Here is a 13,863-nt window from a genome sequence, read left to right as displayed (position 1 = left end):
CCTCGAGGCTCAAGGCGTGTATCAAAACCCGCCAGTCAAGGGTGATATATACGAGAACACGCCTTTCCTTTCATTTGCCCTTTGCTGAAAAGGCGTCCCCCCCTCCCAACCACAACCCGCTCTCACTCCCACTTTTATTTTGTTTTTCTCCTCTCTCGCCCTCAATTTGCTTTGAGGGCCATACTCACTCACCCCAGTCATTCGTTTCAGACTCGGCTCCAAAGGCCTTGTTCTTTGGTCAGTTGTTGTTGTCTTACTTGTGTTCACCGTAAAACGTGGTGTTTTGGTTGCGACATGACATTGATCTGTGCCCACGGCCCTTTTCACTCTTCACAATCCGTGATCGTTTTTAAATAATCGATTCGGTCACAGCTCTTGTTTCTTTCCTTGACCGTCCTCGGTCCTCTCCTACTTTACGACCCCCACACGAATTGCCACCCGCTTGCGCATAGGAGTCCCGTCGTATGCTGTAGAACGTCGGGTGGGGCCTTTTTGTTTTTCCTTTTAATTTCTTATTGTCTCAAATGTCTTGACGCGTCGAGTACTAATCACCCAATCTTAGCTTGCCTCAGCACCCCGACCATGAAGGACGTCTCCGTGCTCAACAAGCATTCCCGCAACTCCCTAGTCTATCCGAAGAAACGTCCTTCTCCGCATGGAATCACAAAGTCGCACAAGACTCCAATTCTCCATCCCCCCAGAAAAACGCCGCGTTCAGCAAAAGCTCTTGCTCAACAACAAAAGCAGCAGCAGGTCCAGCAACAGGCACTGCGTAGAGAAGGGGTGCTGTTAGAAGAAGAGTATCGCGATGACATTCGCCACTACATGCATGAGATGGAGGTCAGTCTCGCCAAGCCATCTTATTGGTTCTGCCTCAACTCTCTTGACCAGCGTTACACCATGTCTTCCCTCCAGTCGATGGACCAACAGCCCGAGATAAGGTGGCATATGCGCCCGTGTCTCGTAGACTTTCTTGTTGAGGTCCACTTCACCTTCCGACTCCGCCCAGAAACCCTTTACCTCACCCTCAACATTGTCGATCGATATGTGTCGAGAAGAATTGTCTACATCAAGCACTATCAACTCGTCGGTTGCGCTGCTCTATGGATTGCTGCCAAATTCGAAGACGCAAAAGACCGCGTTCCAACTGTCCAAGATTTGGCCCAAATATGTCGAGATGAATACGACGACACAGCGTTCATTCAAATGGAGGGTCATATTCTTTCCACCATCCAATGGACGTTAGGGCACCCCACTGCTGAGGCATGGCTTCGTCTTATGTGTGTCGGCGCTTGTGTGGAGGACGCCAAGGTTCAGCACGTTGCGCGCTTCCTGATGGAGATTACGCTCTTCTATCGCGAGTTTGTCAAATTTTCCCCTTCGACAATAGCACTTGCCGCCCTCACCCTTGCTCGCTACCTTTGCGGCAAGCCTCGTCGCATTTGGGACGAATCTGAAGAGTGCTTTGCCGTCATCAACTATCTCGACACTAGGCTATCCAAGCATGTCAACGACTTGTCGGAGACGCTGGTAAAGAAGTATTCGTATGCGTTCTACTCCAAAGCAGCAACCTTCGTCGTCCAATATTACCTCCAAGGCGGCCATTATATTCGACCGTTGACCCTTCCTCTACCTGCAACACCAATAAGATCGCCGTCGTCAACTGCGAGCACCCCCATGACTGCGTCAGACAAGTCTGACGACTTCCCTGTCACCCCTACGACTCCTGCTTTCTCCAGCGATCCTTTCGGTGGATTAACGCATTCGACGTCGAGCGACAAGGAAAACATGCCGACTTCGTTTGAGCCAGTGGTCAACAAGCACCGAATTGAGACAGCGCCAGAGCAGTTCCTGCCGCATGATTTTGTGACTTTTGGTCGTACTGCTCTCCACACCCTTAACAACGTCTCCCCACGGGCGATGGTGCCATAGCTGCCCCGCCTTGTAACCGTCCTCGTCAAAAAGTTTACCAGCAAAATGTAATATCATCATCATACACGTCGAGAACCGACAACCGCAATTTCTCTCTGCAACCTCATCCAGCATGCATCCACTGTCACTCGCAATTTCCTCTTTTCTCCCCTCCTCGTCAACATCCTATAACTGGCAGGCGCACATTCTATCAGCGAAAGGCTCGCGAAGGTGTAACAACAGTCGACGAATTCTCGTCGTTTGTATGGAGTCATAACTCTCCTCCAGCCAGTGTCGTCGGGCCCCAGCCACCCGTCGAATCAGCTCATATATTTTTACTGGGCAAACCCTAATAACGGCTTACACTCCTTCCTATGCATTCACCCCAACCAAAGACGACCTGTAACCAATCGCTTTTTTCCCAGCCAAAATACTTTATTCCTCATTTAGGTATTTTTTTGCAACCATCATTCCCCCACCCGCCGACCTGTTGGTTTTCTCCTTGTTTTGGATCCCACATGACGCCTTTTGGTACAAAAAGCCTCTGATCGTCGGTCTCGTCGCATTTTACTGTTCACCTGCACATTATTTTTTCCGTTATAACACCCCCCCTACAACCCGCACCTGTACATACTTCCTCCAATCGAATAACAAAGTCGTCTATCAACCAATTGAACGCGTTAAGACCGCTTCCGATGTTTCATTCGCGACGCTGTCCGGCCGAGCAATCGTGGGGTAAAATTCCTTCAAGTTACTTTATTGAGTTGACGGTGGCGAGCGTAAGATTCTTAATTTTTACCCACAAGTGCTGGCAACGGATGAGCCGAGCAGACGATATCACAGCGAAGCAAGTCTAGCAGCAGCGATTGATTGTGGCCGCCGTAGCATGCTCTCAGGCTGGGCGCCCTTCCATTTCACCCTCGACCTCATCACCAAAAGCACCGTTGTGTCGCGCGGATGCTCTCCATTTTGTTATTCTCTGATCAAGATTTGGTCGGCGCCGGCCAGGGTCTACTGCCCAGCCTTTTGAATCCGCCTTTTTTATTCCTCACTATGACGTCCTCATTATCAGCCTCCCATATGTTGTTATCAATTGCACACTTCGGCCCCCGAACTGCCTTTATTGTTTACTCCAATACCCACTGTTCTGCCCCGTTCTCTGAGAGAGCCCGCTTGATGAACACCGCCCGCTTCTCGTCCAAGCTAATACGCCCAGCGTTGAGAATAGCCGTCGTAAGAACGGTGTTAGCTATCGTAGGCAGACCATGTGCATCGAAATCGGCAGGTGTCGCACTTCCCGCATTAACAGACCGAGCAGCGTCGATAAATTTCTCGATAGAAATGTAGCCATATCCTCGCTGGCCGTCAAAGTGCCCAGTTTCGGACGGGGAGTACTTCATACTGTGCACAATATCCGTCAGTCGCGTGTGCTGACGCGTCTCGTCACAGCGTGACGAGACGCGTCCACTCGGCCAAACGGAGACAAAGGGGTCTGGAAAACGCACTAGAATGGGTTGTACCACATCTTCCCGGTCTCATCGACGGTAACGTCGTAGCCACGATGAGCTTGGTCGACCGTGATGTCACCCTAGAAATAAGATGAGCGTGCTTCGTCGAATCGCGGAGCATATGAGCCCACCTTCTCGCCCATATAGTACCAATGCTGGGCTGAATGAACCCCAGCCTTCAGTGGCGCAGTCCAGCTGGCAGTGTAGACAGCCGTTCCCCGATGACGGTCACTAGTTGTAGACTCCCAATCGACCATCAACGTTATCGTGTCTTCTGTTTGAGGAACACAGTTGTACGGCTCGCCTGTTGCAATTCCCGTCGCCGCACTAGCAACTACTCGTGTAGGAACCGCGCGGTCCTGGAGAATCCAGCAACAGATGTCGATATGGTGGGAAGAGAGATAATAACTACCAATCGCATGTTAGCCGCGACGGCGTAGTAAACCCTGCTTGCCTGATGTCCGAGTCCTTTCCGGCCCAGCTCTTAAATACCTCCAACTGCAGTTTCGGTTGCGACATCCAAGCACTGAAAAAGTTGAATTCCCCCAGCGCTTGGGCACGTGCCTTGGCGTCGCTGTATGCAGGGTCGAATCTACGAACGATATTAGCTCATATTCAGTTTTTCGCAAAGAAAGAATCTGCCGTTTGTGGTGCTCAACAAAGCCTGCATTTCCGTGAATCATCAGCGCTCTCCTTGCTGAAGTGTCTACTTACAAACGACGTTGTGTTTCTTCGCTGCTTCAATGAGCTCAACATGATGGGACAGAAGTTGAGTGGCGGGTTTAGTAATCAGGACATGCATTCCCCGCTCGATTGCATAGAGAGCAATGGGGTAATGGGTCGCTGGATGCTGCTGTCAGGAAGGTGTTCAACTGAGAAGACCACACTCACGATCGGGTGTGAAGATGATGACCGCAGAACCTAGAGAGATGCGCGTTATGTGGGTTCACGGAATATAATGCGGGCAATACCTGGTGCCAACTTCTCAATCGCCAATTTATCTGATAAAGTATGAGTGCGTGGGTTGTTTGCTCAAGCCAAACAAGCAAACAGGCTTCAGGATCAACTTTTCCGCCTTCCGGATATTCCTCAAAACTAATATCTCGGTGAGTCTCGGATCAACTTCGCAGAAAGTGGCTGACGAAAGGTCCATGTCTTTGTAGACCCCGCCAATGTTTTCTGCAAGGTGCTGGCGGATCGCAGGGAATTTGCCTCCGTTTACCCCCACCTGTGCTGCGTTTAGTGGATTCAACCGGATAAAATGTACAGCGTACCATGCTGAGCTGGTCAACCTTGCCGAGACGACGCAAATCGAAGAGAGTCAAGCCCACAACACCAATCTAAGATCGCGGTCGATATATGCAGAGCTTGACTGCGGAAAGCCGACCTTTTTGTCAGATTTCGAAGCTCCGGTGCCAACCCAGCCGGTAGTATACTCCCCCTGCTCAATCGTCAACAATCATTCCCGCAAATGATATTGCACTCGACGCACTGTGCCGCCTACGAGTCATGAGTGAGCTGAAAAGCTTCATTTAAAGCGTTACGCACACATAAGAGCGTTGATTTTGCTGAGGTTGGCCATGATGATGGAGGAAGAAGGCAAGAAACAAACTTAGCAAAGCGGTCCGTCAAATTGCTCGTGGTACCGCAGCGGACCGACCGTCGGGCCGTGCGCGCCGGTCACATAGAACCGCCTGTCAAACGGGGCACAGCAATATGGTGTCAATCGACAAAGCGTAATCATCGATGACTGGAGGTTGGTTCATGGTCAACAACTCCAAAGAGGAGTCACTTGCACCTCCTTTGTGCAGAGAGTTTGAGTACATATAACGGAGGAAACGCTTGATTTCGGAACTTACTCGGTCATTTGGGCTAGGAGATTCTCGGGAGATGACATGGAGGGGCATGATATTGTCGAGGTTAGGTTCAGGAGCGAACTTCAGTGGATCTTGTAGGACAAGAAAGTCACCAAAGGCAAACAACAGGAAACTGCGATGATTATAGAGGTCCGTGGAGTTGGGCCTTGCTTTGTGTGTTTCATGGGGTGGAAACGATCTAGGTGGAAATGTGGATGAAAAAGGGACTTGAAGAGAGTGTGCAGCGAATTATCGAATATATTTGTGGGTGGAAGGAAGACTTGGTGCGGAAAACAATGCGGCATCATCACCGAAACGGGATGTGGCAAAACCGAGACTCGCTGGTCAACACAAGTGATCCGCGAAGCCCCAACCTAGCACAAGTTGATAGAATATGGCTCAGGAAGGAGACGATGGGTAGAGAGACAAGAGAAGAAATATCGAACAAATGGCACTGCATCATTGGCTGGCTGCTTTCGCAGTCATCTCCTCGAAATTGCGGCAACAGCCACGGAACGACTAAGCCGTCAGAATGGGCCGCCCCGTTTCTGAAGTAGTTTTTTGGAGGTTTCTGCAGTGTTGGGAAGGGAAAATAGGAATTTTGAGTGGGTCAAGGTCACCCATGTCTGGAGCGGGCTTGGGCAATTCGCAACAACACATCGACAACTCACATCACGCGCCGGTTTTTTAACTTCCTCGCCCCTTCATCACACCGCCCTTCCTACAGCCAGTCCTGCCGTCCCATTACAAGTCGTTTAGAGCCAAACAAGGATGCCCACCTGTCGTCGAAAACGGGTGGTCCTCACCGAGCCCTCTGACGCTATAAGCAAGGCGTTAAAGACCGACCCTGACAAAGAGGTCTATTTCCTGCGCCAAACAGGCGAGATATTCGACACTTATGAGTGCGTTGTCGACCACATACCCTCCCCACTTGCCCTCAACTCCCCTTTTCTAGGCAATATTCGGCACGCATGTCCTTTTATCGGCAAAAACAGTTTCAATGCGAAGTCACCGGCAAAAGTGGGCTCGACTACTTCCAAGCCGTCGAGAGTGAGCAGCAAGAAGCACGCATTCTCCACCATCGCTTCCCCCAACCTCTGAAAGCAGCCGTTCTCAGGTCTGTCCAGTATCGTACGCAGCTCCTCTCCCAAAACGACACGTTTTCTCACCGCGTTCTAACAGAAGTTGTTGGTCGTCTGGATCATCTTGTGGAGGCTGTCTTTGAGCGGTTTAAAGACCGTTACTTCAAGGATGAAAGTTCGTGTCTTTCGCCACCATTGCGCGCATTGTTTGACCTGTGTCCACAGAGATCTTAGTCGATTTGGGAGGAGTCAAGTTTGTTTCCTCAGTCTCCGTAACCTACCCATTACTCAACTGGATTTAGATATGGCGCCCGCGTCGAGAAAGTATTCACGCCCAAATATAACGAAGACACCGCTGCTCGGGACAATTACAAGCCTGCCATGCCAGGTGGCAAGTCTGGGGAGTTTCCTGAAGGCGAAGACCCTCCCCATACCATCTCTGGCGACTTGAAGGAGTCTGCCAAAGACGCTAACGCACGCGACGACCCCAGCTTATATTATTACTGGGTCCATGTCCTGGACTTCGAAAGGAGTAAAGGAGAGGGCGCAAAAGCAGCCAGGGACTCGGACAATCTCAAGATGATAGACAGCATTCGTGAGGTGCAATGCGATATGATGAGGTGCTTCGCCGATTTTTTATACCTATTCAATCTAATCTGGGCTGGTTGTAGTCGGGATCGCCTCTCATTCTCGAAATCCATACTACGCCGTTTCATTCGCGACTGTGTTGACCGTGATGCTGCAGTCGCGTCCCCTTGGATTGTCAAGACGCCTATAGCAAAACACTATGGTGTTTATATCCAACCTACCGAAAATAAACCAAAAGCTTCCGAGTCTAGCAAGAAGTCGAGCGAAACGGAGAAACGAAAGAAGGTTTGGGAAGAGAAAGAATTGCCTCCAACCAAGCGGCAGAAGAAGATGATGGAGGCTCAAGAGGAAAAAGGTATGTATGGCTACGACGTTGGCTGAGTTCGACATCTGAATCTCTCACAGAGCGCCAGGCAACGGAGAAGGCCGAGAAACAACGCCAATTGAAAGAAGAGGCAGTTCTCCAGCAGTCCCCCGAAAAGAAAAAGAAGAAACCAGTCCGATATCCAACAGAGGATCTCGACGTCCAGTTGAGCGAAAAAGACAAGAAAGCAGGCATGAAAGTCATGCGGCCGCTTCCCAGTCGCATTGCACCCCCCTTCCACAAACCCGCTGGGAGTTACGAGGCATTTTTAATGACGTGGAATTTCTTAGTGGTTTACGGGTCATTTTACACCATAAATATCGCTAGACGATGCTGACTCTGCTTTTAGCAACGCATTACACCTCTCGACCATAACACTGGACGAATTTGAACATGCGATCCAACATTCTGTGAAGGGTCTGCCGTGCAGCATACTCAGCGAAGTGCATACCTCCCTGATCCATGTTCTACGCGGAGTGCCTTTCATCAAGCACAGTGCCGCCATTTCCCTCATCGCTCCCCAGAACCTTCAGCCAAAACTCCTCTTTGGAGTGTCTGTAGACACGCTGACCGCCGAAATGAATAATCATGGGGGTGACTGGGAGCGTGCCCCGTTGAAGATTCAAGAGGGGCGGGGGGGATGGGAGGATGCAATGCTTGGTTGTCTCAAGGATGTAAGGACAACCGACACTACTATCTTCGTTTGAACTAATCTCACTTGCAGCACGCTACATTAGAGAACTTCCCTGACCTCCGCGATATTTTGACCAAGCTTCTTTTTGCTCCCGACCCTCAGGCAGAAACTGCTGTCTCATCGTCCAGTTCTTCTCCGGAATCAACTCCTGACCCTCCTGACTTGACCGTTCCATCTGATCCAGCAGACCGGTACTACGCTCTTCCAGTCTCCGATCGCATTGCTATTCTCTCATTCATGACCGACCTCGCCATGTCAAGCAAGACTATCCATGCCTACATCGAAAAATGTGAAGAAGAGTTAACAGCGCTCCGCAAAGAGAAAATTGATGTCAACCGTCTAAGAAAACAACAGTAAGCTTTCAATGGTCGTTTCATAAGCTCATCCTAACCACTACGTATAGCTCGGAGGATATGAATGCCCTGAAAATTGAAATGAAAGGGGAAGAGGCGTCGCCTGCACCAAACGTTGACCAAGAGGCATCTGTCGTCGATTCTGAAATGTCAGACGTGTCGGGTGTGGACGCTGGTCTGAAAAAGGGCAAAAAGGACGCACCCCCACCACCACAGAATGGATCCACTGGCGGAAAACGAGAAGCTGCGCGAGCGAAGCAAGCCTCCATCAAGCAGGCCACTGCTGAATATCGCCGACTCGATGAAGAAGTCAACAAACTAGAACGCAGACTTGAGGCGATCGAACGAGAGTTCCGCAAACTTCTGTCCAGCATTCGTGTCAAACCGCTGGGTAGAGACCGTTTCTACAATCGTATCTGGTGGTTCGATGGAATGGGCGCCGGTTCTCTTGTTGGGAGTGGAGGTGCCACTCAGTACCAGGCCGGGCGATTATTCATCCAGGGCCCTAGTAATATCGACAACGTGATACTGCTCAACAAACTGGGTCAGGACGAGTTGGATAAGCGATATGAAGAAGAGTTGGGAACTGAAGGAACGCTGCTTGAAAATCAGTGGGCAACATACTCTGATATTGAGGAGGCCAGTTTAATCGTGGATTCCTCAAGTATCGTCTGATTTGGTTTCTAGCTCGAGGAATTCCTGGCATGGCTCAATCCGAAAGGGCAGCGGGAGGTTGCGCTAAAGGGGGTTTTAACGAAATGGTGGCCACACATTACCAGCGGTGCCCGACGTCGGGTCGCAGTTAGTCTCCACTCTCCCCTTCCAACATCAACCCTCTAATGTTTTTTAGGATCTCAGCGCCAGCGCGCGCATTCCTGAGGCACGTCGTAGTACTCGCACTAAATCGGCTGCTGGTTACGATCTTTCACGAGAACCATATATGGTGTGGAGCAACCGCAAAGCAACAACAACAGCAATGGCATGATTTGACTTTCTTTTTTGGCATTCACTTTTTTTCAATTTCGCATATAGAAGGCAATTCAACATTAATGTACCACTCGCGTTGTACTCTCGCACTATTAAACAATTCTACCTTATTGACTCAGATGTTTCAAGCTTTACTCATTGGCTATCAATATCAGAACAAGTAACTAGTTGCTTGCTCCATGAGCAATTAATTTAGTGATCTCTTCACGGATAATGAGGAGCTGAAGCAACAAAAGTGTGAACACGTACGCGATAGCTTGATATTTTCTTGGACGACCGTGGCTTCAATCTGGTTGTCCGGGTTTGGAGGTATTTCAATCACTCCAGCCTCCATTTTCCACCCCTTCTTCTGCACGAACGCCGCTAAATCAGTCCCTTTGAAAGGCATCACAACTGTTCGATGATAATATGCCTTTGCACGCACCGTTCAAGTCCAGGTAAGACGCTAATCGCTCGGCTGAAATACGCGTGAATGTGGCCTTGACCGCCCGAATGGCAACTTCTCGTACGGAGTCCTCGAAGCCTACGCATTCAACGGTATAATTATCTCGCAAGTGCTCCAACTCAGCCGATTGATACAACTCCCAGAATGCGGGGAAACGGCATTTGTAGAGTAAGTCGTTGAGCCGTTTCAAGGTTGGCAATAGAGCGGGAACTGGGTCGGGCTCCTCAAGTGACGAATTGATCGACCGCTCGTCGAGGAGAGAGATGGAAAGGTTGAAATCGGGCAATGGTGAAGTAGTGAGTGCTTTGATGAGGATGTTGATGACTACGTCGGGATTGTACAGTTCTGGGTTGAACTGGTACAGTTTCAAGATAGCCAGGTTGGCAAGACAGTCGTATTCCTGACTCCGAATCTGGTGGTAGAGGTAATCCTCCAGAATGCCAACATTGGACGGGTTGTATCGATCTTGATGGAATTGTCAGTATGATCTACGGGAGAAGTAAGATCGAACCATACCGACGCCTGATACGAGGTCCTCGATGAGAGGTTGCCGCGTCGGTGGTGAAATCCAGGATTCTGCCATGAAGAGAAATTTAATGATCGTGTGACATGTCACACAACACGCTGTTGGCCGAATGATCCGTGAGATGGCCGGTCCGACATCGTTGCGTCGTTGGAGTCCGTTGTCATCGTGAAGAAGACTGTACATGAACATCTACTTTATATGGTATCTCGGAGTCGGCTTTAACACTCAGCATGAGTTGTAAGCGGAACCGATGCATTTATGACGAATGCGGAAGTTGTTCCAGCATAATCTGGAATGAAGCTGTGCTCTGAGTCACGCGGCCAAGGGTATATAACCTAGGCTCATTCGCCACTCCCATCATTCCGCTTCTTATCTCCCCCTCCAACCTCCACCCACACAACTCTTGTGAGCTCTCTCCCCTTCAGCCTTCTTCCCTCAACTTACCTTTCCTTCGTAGAATCGCAATCATGCAGATCTTTGTTAAGACCCTCACTGGCAAGACCATCACCCTCGAAGTCGAGTCGTCCGACACAATCGACAATGTCAAAGCCAAGATTCAAGACAAGGAAGGGTACGTTACTCCATATCGCTATTAACTCGCCTCCAACCATCGTCGTAGAATTCCCCCTGACCAACAGCGTCTGATCTTCGCTGGAAAGCAGTTGGAAGACGGTCGTACTCTCTCCGACTACAACATCCAGAAGGAGTCGACCCTTCACCTTGTCTTGCGTCTCCGTGGAGGCATGCAGATTTTCGTGAAGACTCTCACCGGGAAGACCATCACCCTCGAAGTCGAATCATCTGACACCATCGACAATGTAAAGGCCAAGATCCAAGACAAGGAGGGGTATGTTTTCTTCATGCTGCCATTGAGCCACTCTAAACTGCTGCGCTAGTATCCCACCCGACCAACAGCGTCTCATCTTTGCTGGCAAGCAACTCGAAGATGGCCGTACTCTCTCCGACTACAACATCCAGAAGGAGTCTACCCTTCACCTTGTCCTTCGTCTTCGCGGTGGAATGCAGATTTTCGTCAAGACCTTGACCGGCAAAACCATCACGCTGGAGGTCGAGTCGTCCGACACGATCGACAACGTCAAGGCGAAAATCCAAGACAAGGAAGGCATTCCCCCCGACCAGCAGCGTCTGATCTTCGCCGGCAAGCAGCTTGAGGATGGTCGCACTCTTTCGGACTACAACATTCAGAAGGAATCTACCCTTCACCTCGTATTGCGTCTCCGTGGTGGAATGCAAATCTTCGTCAAGACTCTGACGGGAAAGACGATCACCCTCGAAGTCGAGTCTTCTGACACTATTGATAACGTGAAGGCGAAGATTCAGGACAAGGAAGGCATTCCCCCCGACCAACAGCGTCTCATTTTCGCTGGCAAGCAGCTGGAAGACGGACGCACTCTTTCTGATTACAACATCCAGAAGGAGTCAACTCTCCACCTTGTCCTTCGTCTCCGTGGTGGCGCTGAGTTGTAATACGTTTTAGATTTTAATGTACTATCCACACGCATCGTTTCCAAATGACATTCATTGTGAGACCTACTTGGAGCTACTCCTCTACGTTTTCGGTGGTTTTAGCTTTCCTTCTCCTTTTCTTCTTTGGCGCAGCAACCTCCTCAGTCTCCTCGTCTCTTCTTCTCTTCTGACCAGTGACATTTGAGGATGGTGGTTCAACTTTCTTCTTCTTGACGCTCAATGGATTCGGACCCTTGGCGCCTTTCTTCTTCTTTATCGGTTCTGTTGGTGTAGGGAGGGCTGTTTTCTCCGACTTCGTTGCATGCAGAGCATGCTCTTCGCGCTATCGAAGAAATGAGGTCAACTCGCGAGAGAGTGGGGAAGTAGCTAACCTTTTCTTTGGCCGCCAATGTCACATCGCTGGGTGGTTCGAGTATCATAACAGAACGGTTAACATGCACGATTGGGACAGCGACAATTGCGCGTAATCTTGCTCGGAGAGGTTGCGACTGGGTCGCGACCACATAACGATGTTTGTTGGCCTCGCCTCGGGAGAAGAATGAGACTGGAATGAAGTCAGATGCACACTAGCCTCACCGACTACGCTGGCTAAACAGTCGTCACCAGGGATTGGTTCCCGATGGTTACATTTCCTGCGCTCAAACTGCTTGGCTAGGTCGACAGCAGGTTGTTGCCCTTTGCCTTGCAAGTAAAGTTCATGAATGCAACATTGTGTAATCACTAGACTTGTTTTCTTAGCTATAAGGACAGTGAACGACCGGTGGCCATACTGGGTTTGACGTCGCCTTGAAGAACGGATGAGATTTGCTTCGACAGTTCAGTCTTTGCCTCGATCGAGGTCTTGCAAAATTCAGCATCGACTGAGGAAAACTGTAAGCCAAGTTCGCGATCGCAGAGTTGCAGTACCAAGCACTTGGTATGGTTGCCTGAAGCCAAACGACATCGAGTAGAGCTCCATAAGTTTGCGATAAGCTTTCGCTCGTTTTTGGCGCATGGTGGTCTAGGGGTGAAGGGTCACAAGTCACGAACGCGCTTGACCATGACCGTATTCGTGTTCTTGCTCTCCCTTCTCAGGTAACGGCAATTTATCGAATAATCTCATCTGTTGACTGGTTTAAGCTTCGCACTCTCCATTCTAGCGGTGGATGTAAAAGGTAGCATCAAATGGAATGAACTATGTCCTGGTCTGTGTGCTCTTGTTTTTCCGAATCAAAGCATTCCTAATCTTTGCCAGATGTCCGTACACTGGGCTCTGCTCAAGCTATTCTCGACCATGGTTACTACAAAGGCAGCATTATCTTCGACGGCAGTTTCACCATGTACTTGCAATTCCTCGTACTCTTCCACTCCTCCTCATCCATCTCTAGACCCAACGTCTCTCACGGAGTCTACATACTATCGATAGTCTCTCATGACCATGTGTTCGACCAGGTCGGCTTCGTTTCAGCGTCTGCTCTGCTTGGATTCAATACCTTCAGCTTCGCATAGATGTCCATGAAACTGGTTACTTCGTCCGACCCTACTCTGTCGGCACAGCGTTGAACCCACCTTCGACAATAATCATGCCGGAGATCGCACTCCTCGCGCGCGCTACTCATAGCTACTATATGCCGCCGCAATCCTTCAATCTCATGGGCATGTTGGGTAGCCCAATGGTGCTATTATTCATCTTTGGGGGTGGAATGGTTCTGGCCATGCCTTATCTCATGGTGAGGGTTTCTAGCCCATTTGCGTGCTTGTCCTGACCCTCGCAGAATAACATGGACCCAGAAATGATGAAAGAGTTCAGGTTTGTAGCACACCTTCTTATATCTTCGCCTCTGACTTTCTTTTCCAGGGAAAGTCAGGCAAAGGCGTCCCAGCTACAGAGTGCAATGGCTAGCGGCGACTTGAGGGCAGGGTGAGTGTTTTTGCCTGTGTGTTATTCGGTGTTTATTAATCTTTCTGTGGAGATTTTCTGCTCTAATGGCGGAAGAGCCCCCTGCTGCAGCCCCTGCCCCTCCGGGAGTTCCAAAGACGCGTAGTGGTCCTAAAAATCGGCGGCGGTAATAGAGTATAGAC

General features: G+C 49.9%; 7 protein-coding genes across 7 annotated transcripts; 4 read left to right on the top strand and 3 right to left on the bottom strand.

The window, feature by feature from the left end:
• Positions 1–582: 582 nt before the first annotated feature.
• MIND_00458600 (Cyclin N-terminal domain-containing protein) lies at positions 583–1,932 on the top strand (the record flags this gene model as incomplete). Its single annotated transcript, XM_037361397.1, has 1 exon — positions 583–1,932. The coding sequence occupies one exon, from the start codon at positions 583–585 to the stop codon at positions 1,930–1,932; it is 1,350 nt and encodes a 449-aa protein (XP_037221689.1).
• Positions 1,933–3,038: 1,106 nt separating this feature from the next.
• Positions 3,039–5,001, bottom strand: MIND_00458500 (GFO-IDH-MocA domain-containing protein; the record flags this gene model as incomplete). Its single annotated transcript, XM_037361396.1, has 14 exons — positions 3,039–3,312; positions 3,417–3,499; positions 3,551–3,827; positions 3,874–4,011; positions 4,062–4,083; positions 4,134–4,262; positions 4,311–4,340; positions 4,391–4,420; positions 4,471–4,514; positions 4,562–4,647; positions 4,694–4,759; positions 4,807–4,860; positions 4,912–4,919; positions 4,968–5,001. The coding sequence occupies 14 exons, from the start codon at positions 4,999–5,001 to the stop codon at positions 3,039–3,041; spliced, it is 1,275 nt and encodes a 424-aa protein (XP_037221688.1).
• Positions 5,002–6,046: 1,045 nt separating this feature from the next.
• MIND_00458400 (uncharacterized protein) lies at positions 6,047–9,341 on the top strand (the record flags this gene model as incomplete). The annotated part of the gene is made up of 12 exons (XM_037361395.1): positions 6,047–6,177; positions 6,231–6,406; positions 6,458–6,532; positions 6,583–6,610; positions 6,660–6,977; positions 7,029–7,300; positions 7,351–7,609; positions 7,659–7,983; positions 8,034–8,356; positions 8,407–9,007; positions 9,044–9,157; positions 9,207–9,341. 12 exons carry the CDS (start codon positions 6,047–6,049, stop codon positions 9,339–9,341), a joined length of 2,757 nt encoding a protein of 918 aa, XP_037221687.1.
• Positions 9,342–9,507: 166 nt separating this feature from the next.
• Positions 9,508–10,455, bottom strand: MIND_00458300 (Eukaryotic translation initiation factor 3 subunit K; the record flags this gene model as incomplete). The annotated part of the gene is made up of 4 exons (XM_037361394.1): positions 10,305–10,455; positions 9,768–10,253; positions 9,593–9,718; positions 9,508–9,545 (listed from the first exon to the last, which is right to left on the bottom strand). Exons 1-4 carry the CDS (start codon positions 10,369–10,371, stop codon positions 9,508–9,510), a joined length of 717 nt encoding a protein of 238 aa, XP_037221686.1. The 5' UTR covers positions 10,372–10,455.
• Positions 10,456–10,495: 40 nt separating this feature from the next.
• MIND_00458200 (uncharacterized protein) lies at positions 10,496–11,802 on the top strand (the record flags this gene model as incomplete). Its single annotated transcript, XM_037361393.1, has 5 exons — positions 10,496–10,551; positions 10,654–10,719; positions 10,772–10,885; positions 10,934–11,161; positions 11,211–11,802. The coding sequence occupies 5 exons, from the start codon at positions 10,496–10,498 to the stop codon at positions 11,800–11,802; spliced, it is 1,056 nt and encodes a 351-aa protein (XP_037221685.1).
• Positions 11,803–11,875: 73 nt separating this feature from the next.
• MIND_00458100 (PIN domain-like protein) lies at positions 11,876–12,796 on the bottom strand (the record flags this gene model as incomplete). Its single annotated transcript, XM_037361392.1, has 5 exons — positions 11,876–12,124; positions 12,174–12,328; positions 12,379–12,522; positions 12,573–12,662; positions 12,709–12,796. The coding sequence occupies 5 exons, from the start codon at positions 12,794–12,796 to the stop codon at positions 11,876–11,878; spliced, it is 726 nt and encodes a 241-aa protein (XP_037221684.1).
• Positions 12,797–12,841: 45 nt separating this feature from the next.
• Positions 12,842–13,851, top strand: MIND_00458000 (DUF2012 domain-containing protein; the record flags this gene model as incomplete). The annotated part of the gene is made up of 7 exons (XM_037361391.1): positions 12,842–12,876; positions 12,922–12,986; positions 13,037–13,233; positions 13,281–13,511; positions 13,557–13,591; positions 13,640–13,702; positions 13,755–13,851. 7 exons carry the CDS (start codon positions 12,842–12,844, stop codon positions 13,849–13,851), a joined length of 723 nt encoding a protein of 240 aa, XP_037221683.1.
• Positions 13,852–13,863: the final 12 nt, after the last annotated feature.

The sequence above is a fragment of the Mycena indigotica genome (assembly GCF_014461135.1).
Source record: "Mycena indigotica strain 171206Taipei chromosome Unknown Mind.scaff0004, whole genome shotgun sequence".
Taxonomy (NCBI): domain Eukaryota; kingdom Fungi; phylum Basidiomycota; class Agaricomycetes; order Agaricales; family Mycenaceae; genus Mycena; species Mycena indigotica.
This window is presented reverse-complemented; position numbering and strand designations above follow the sequence as displayed.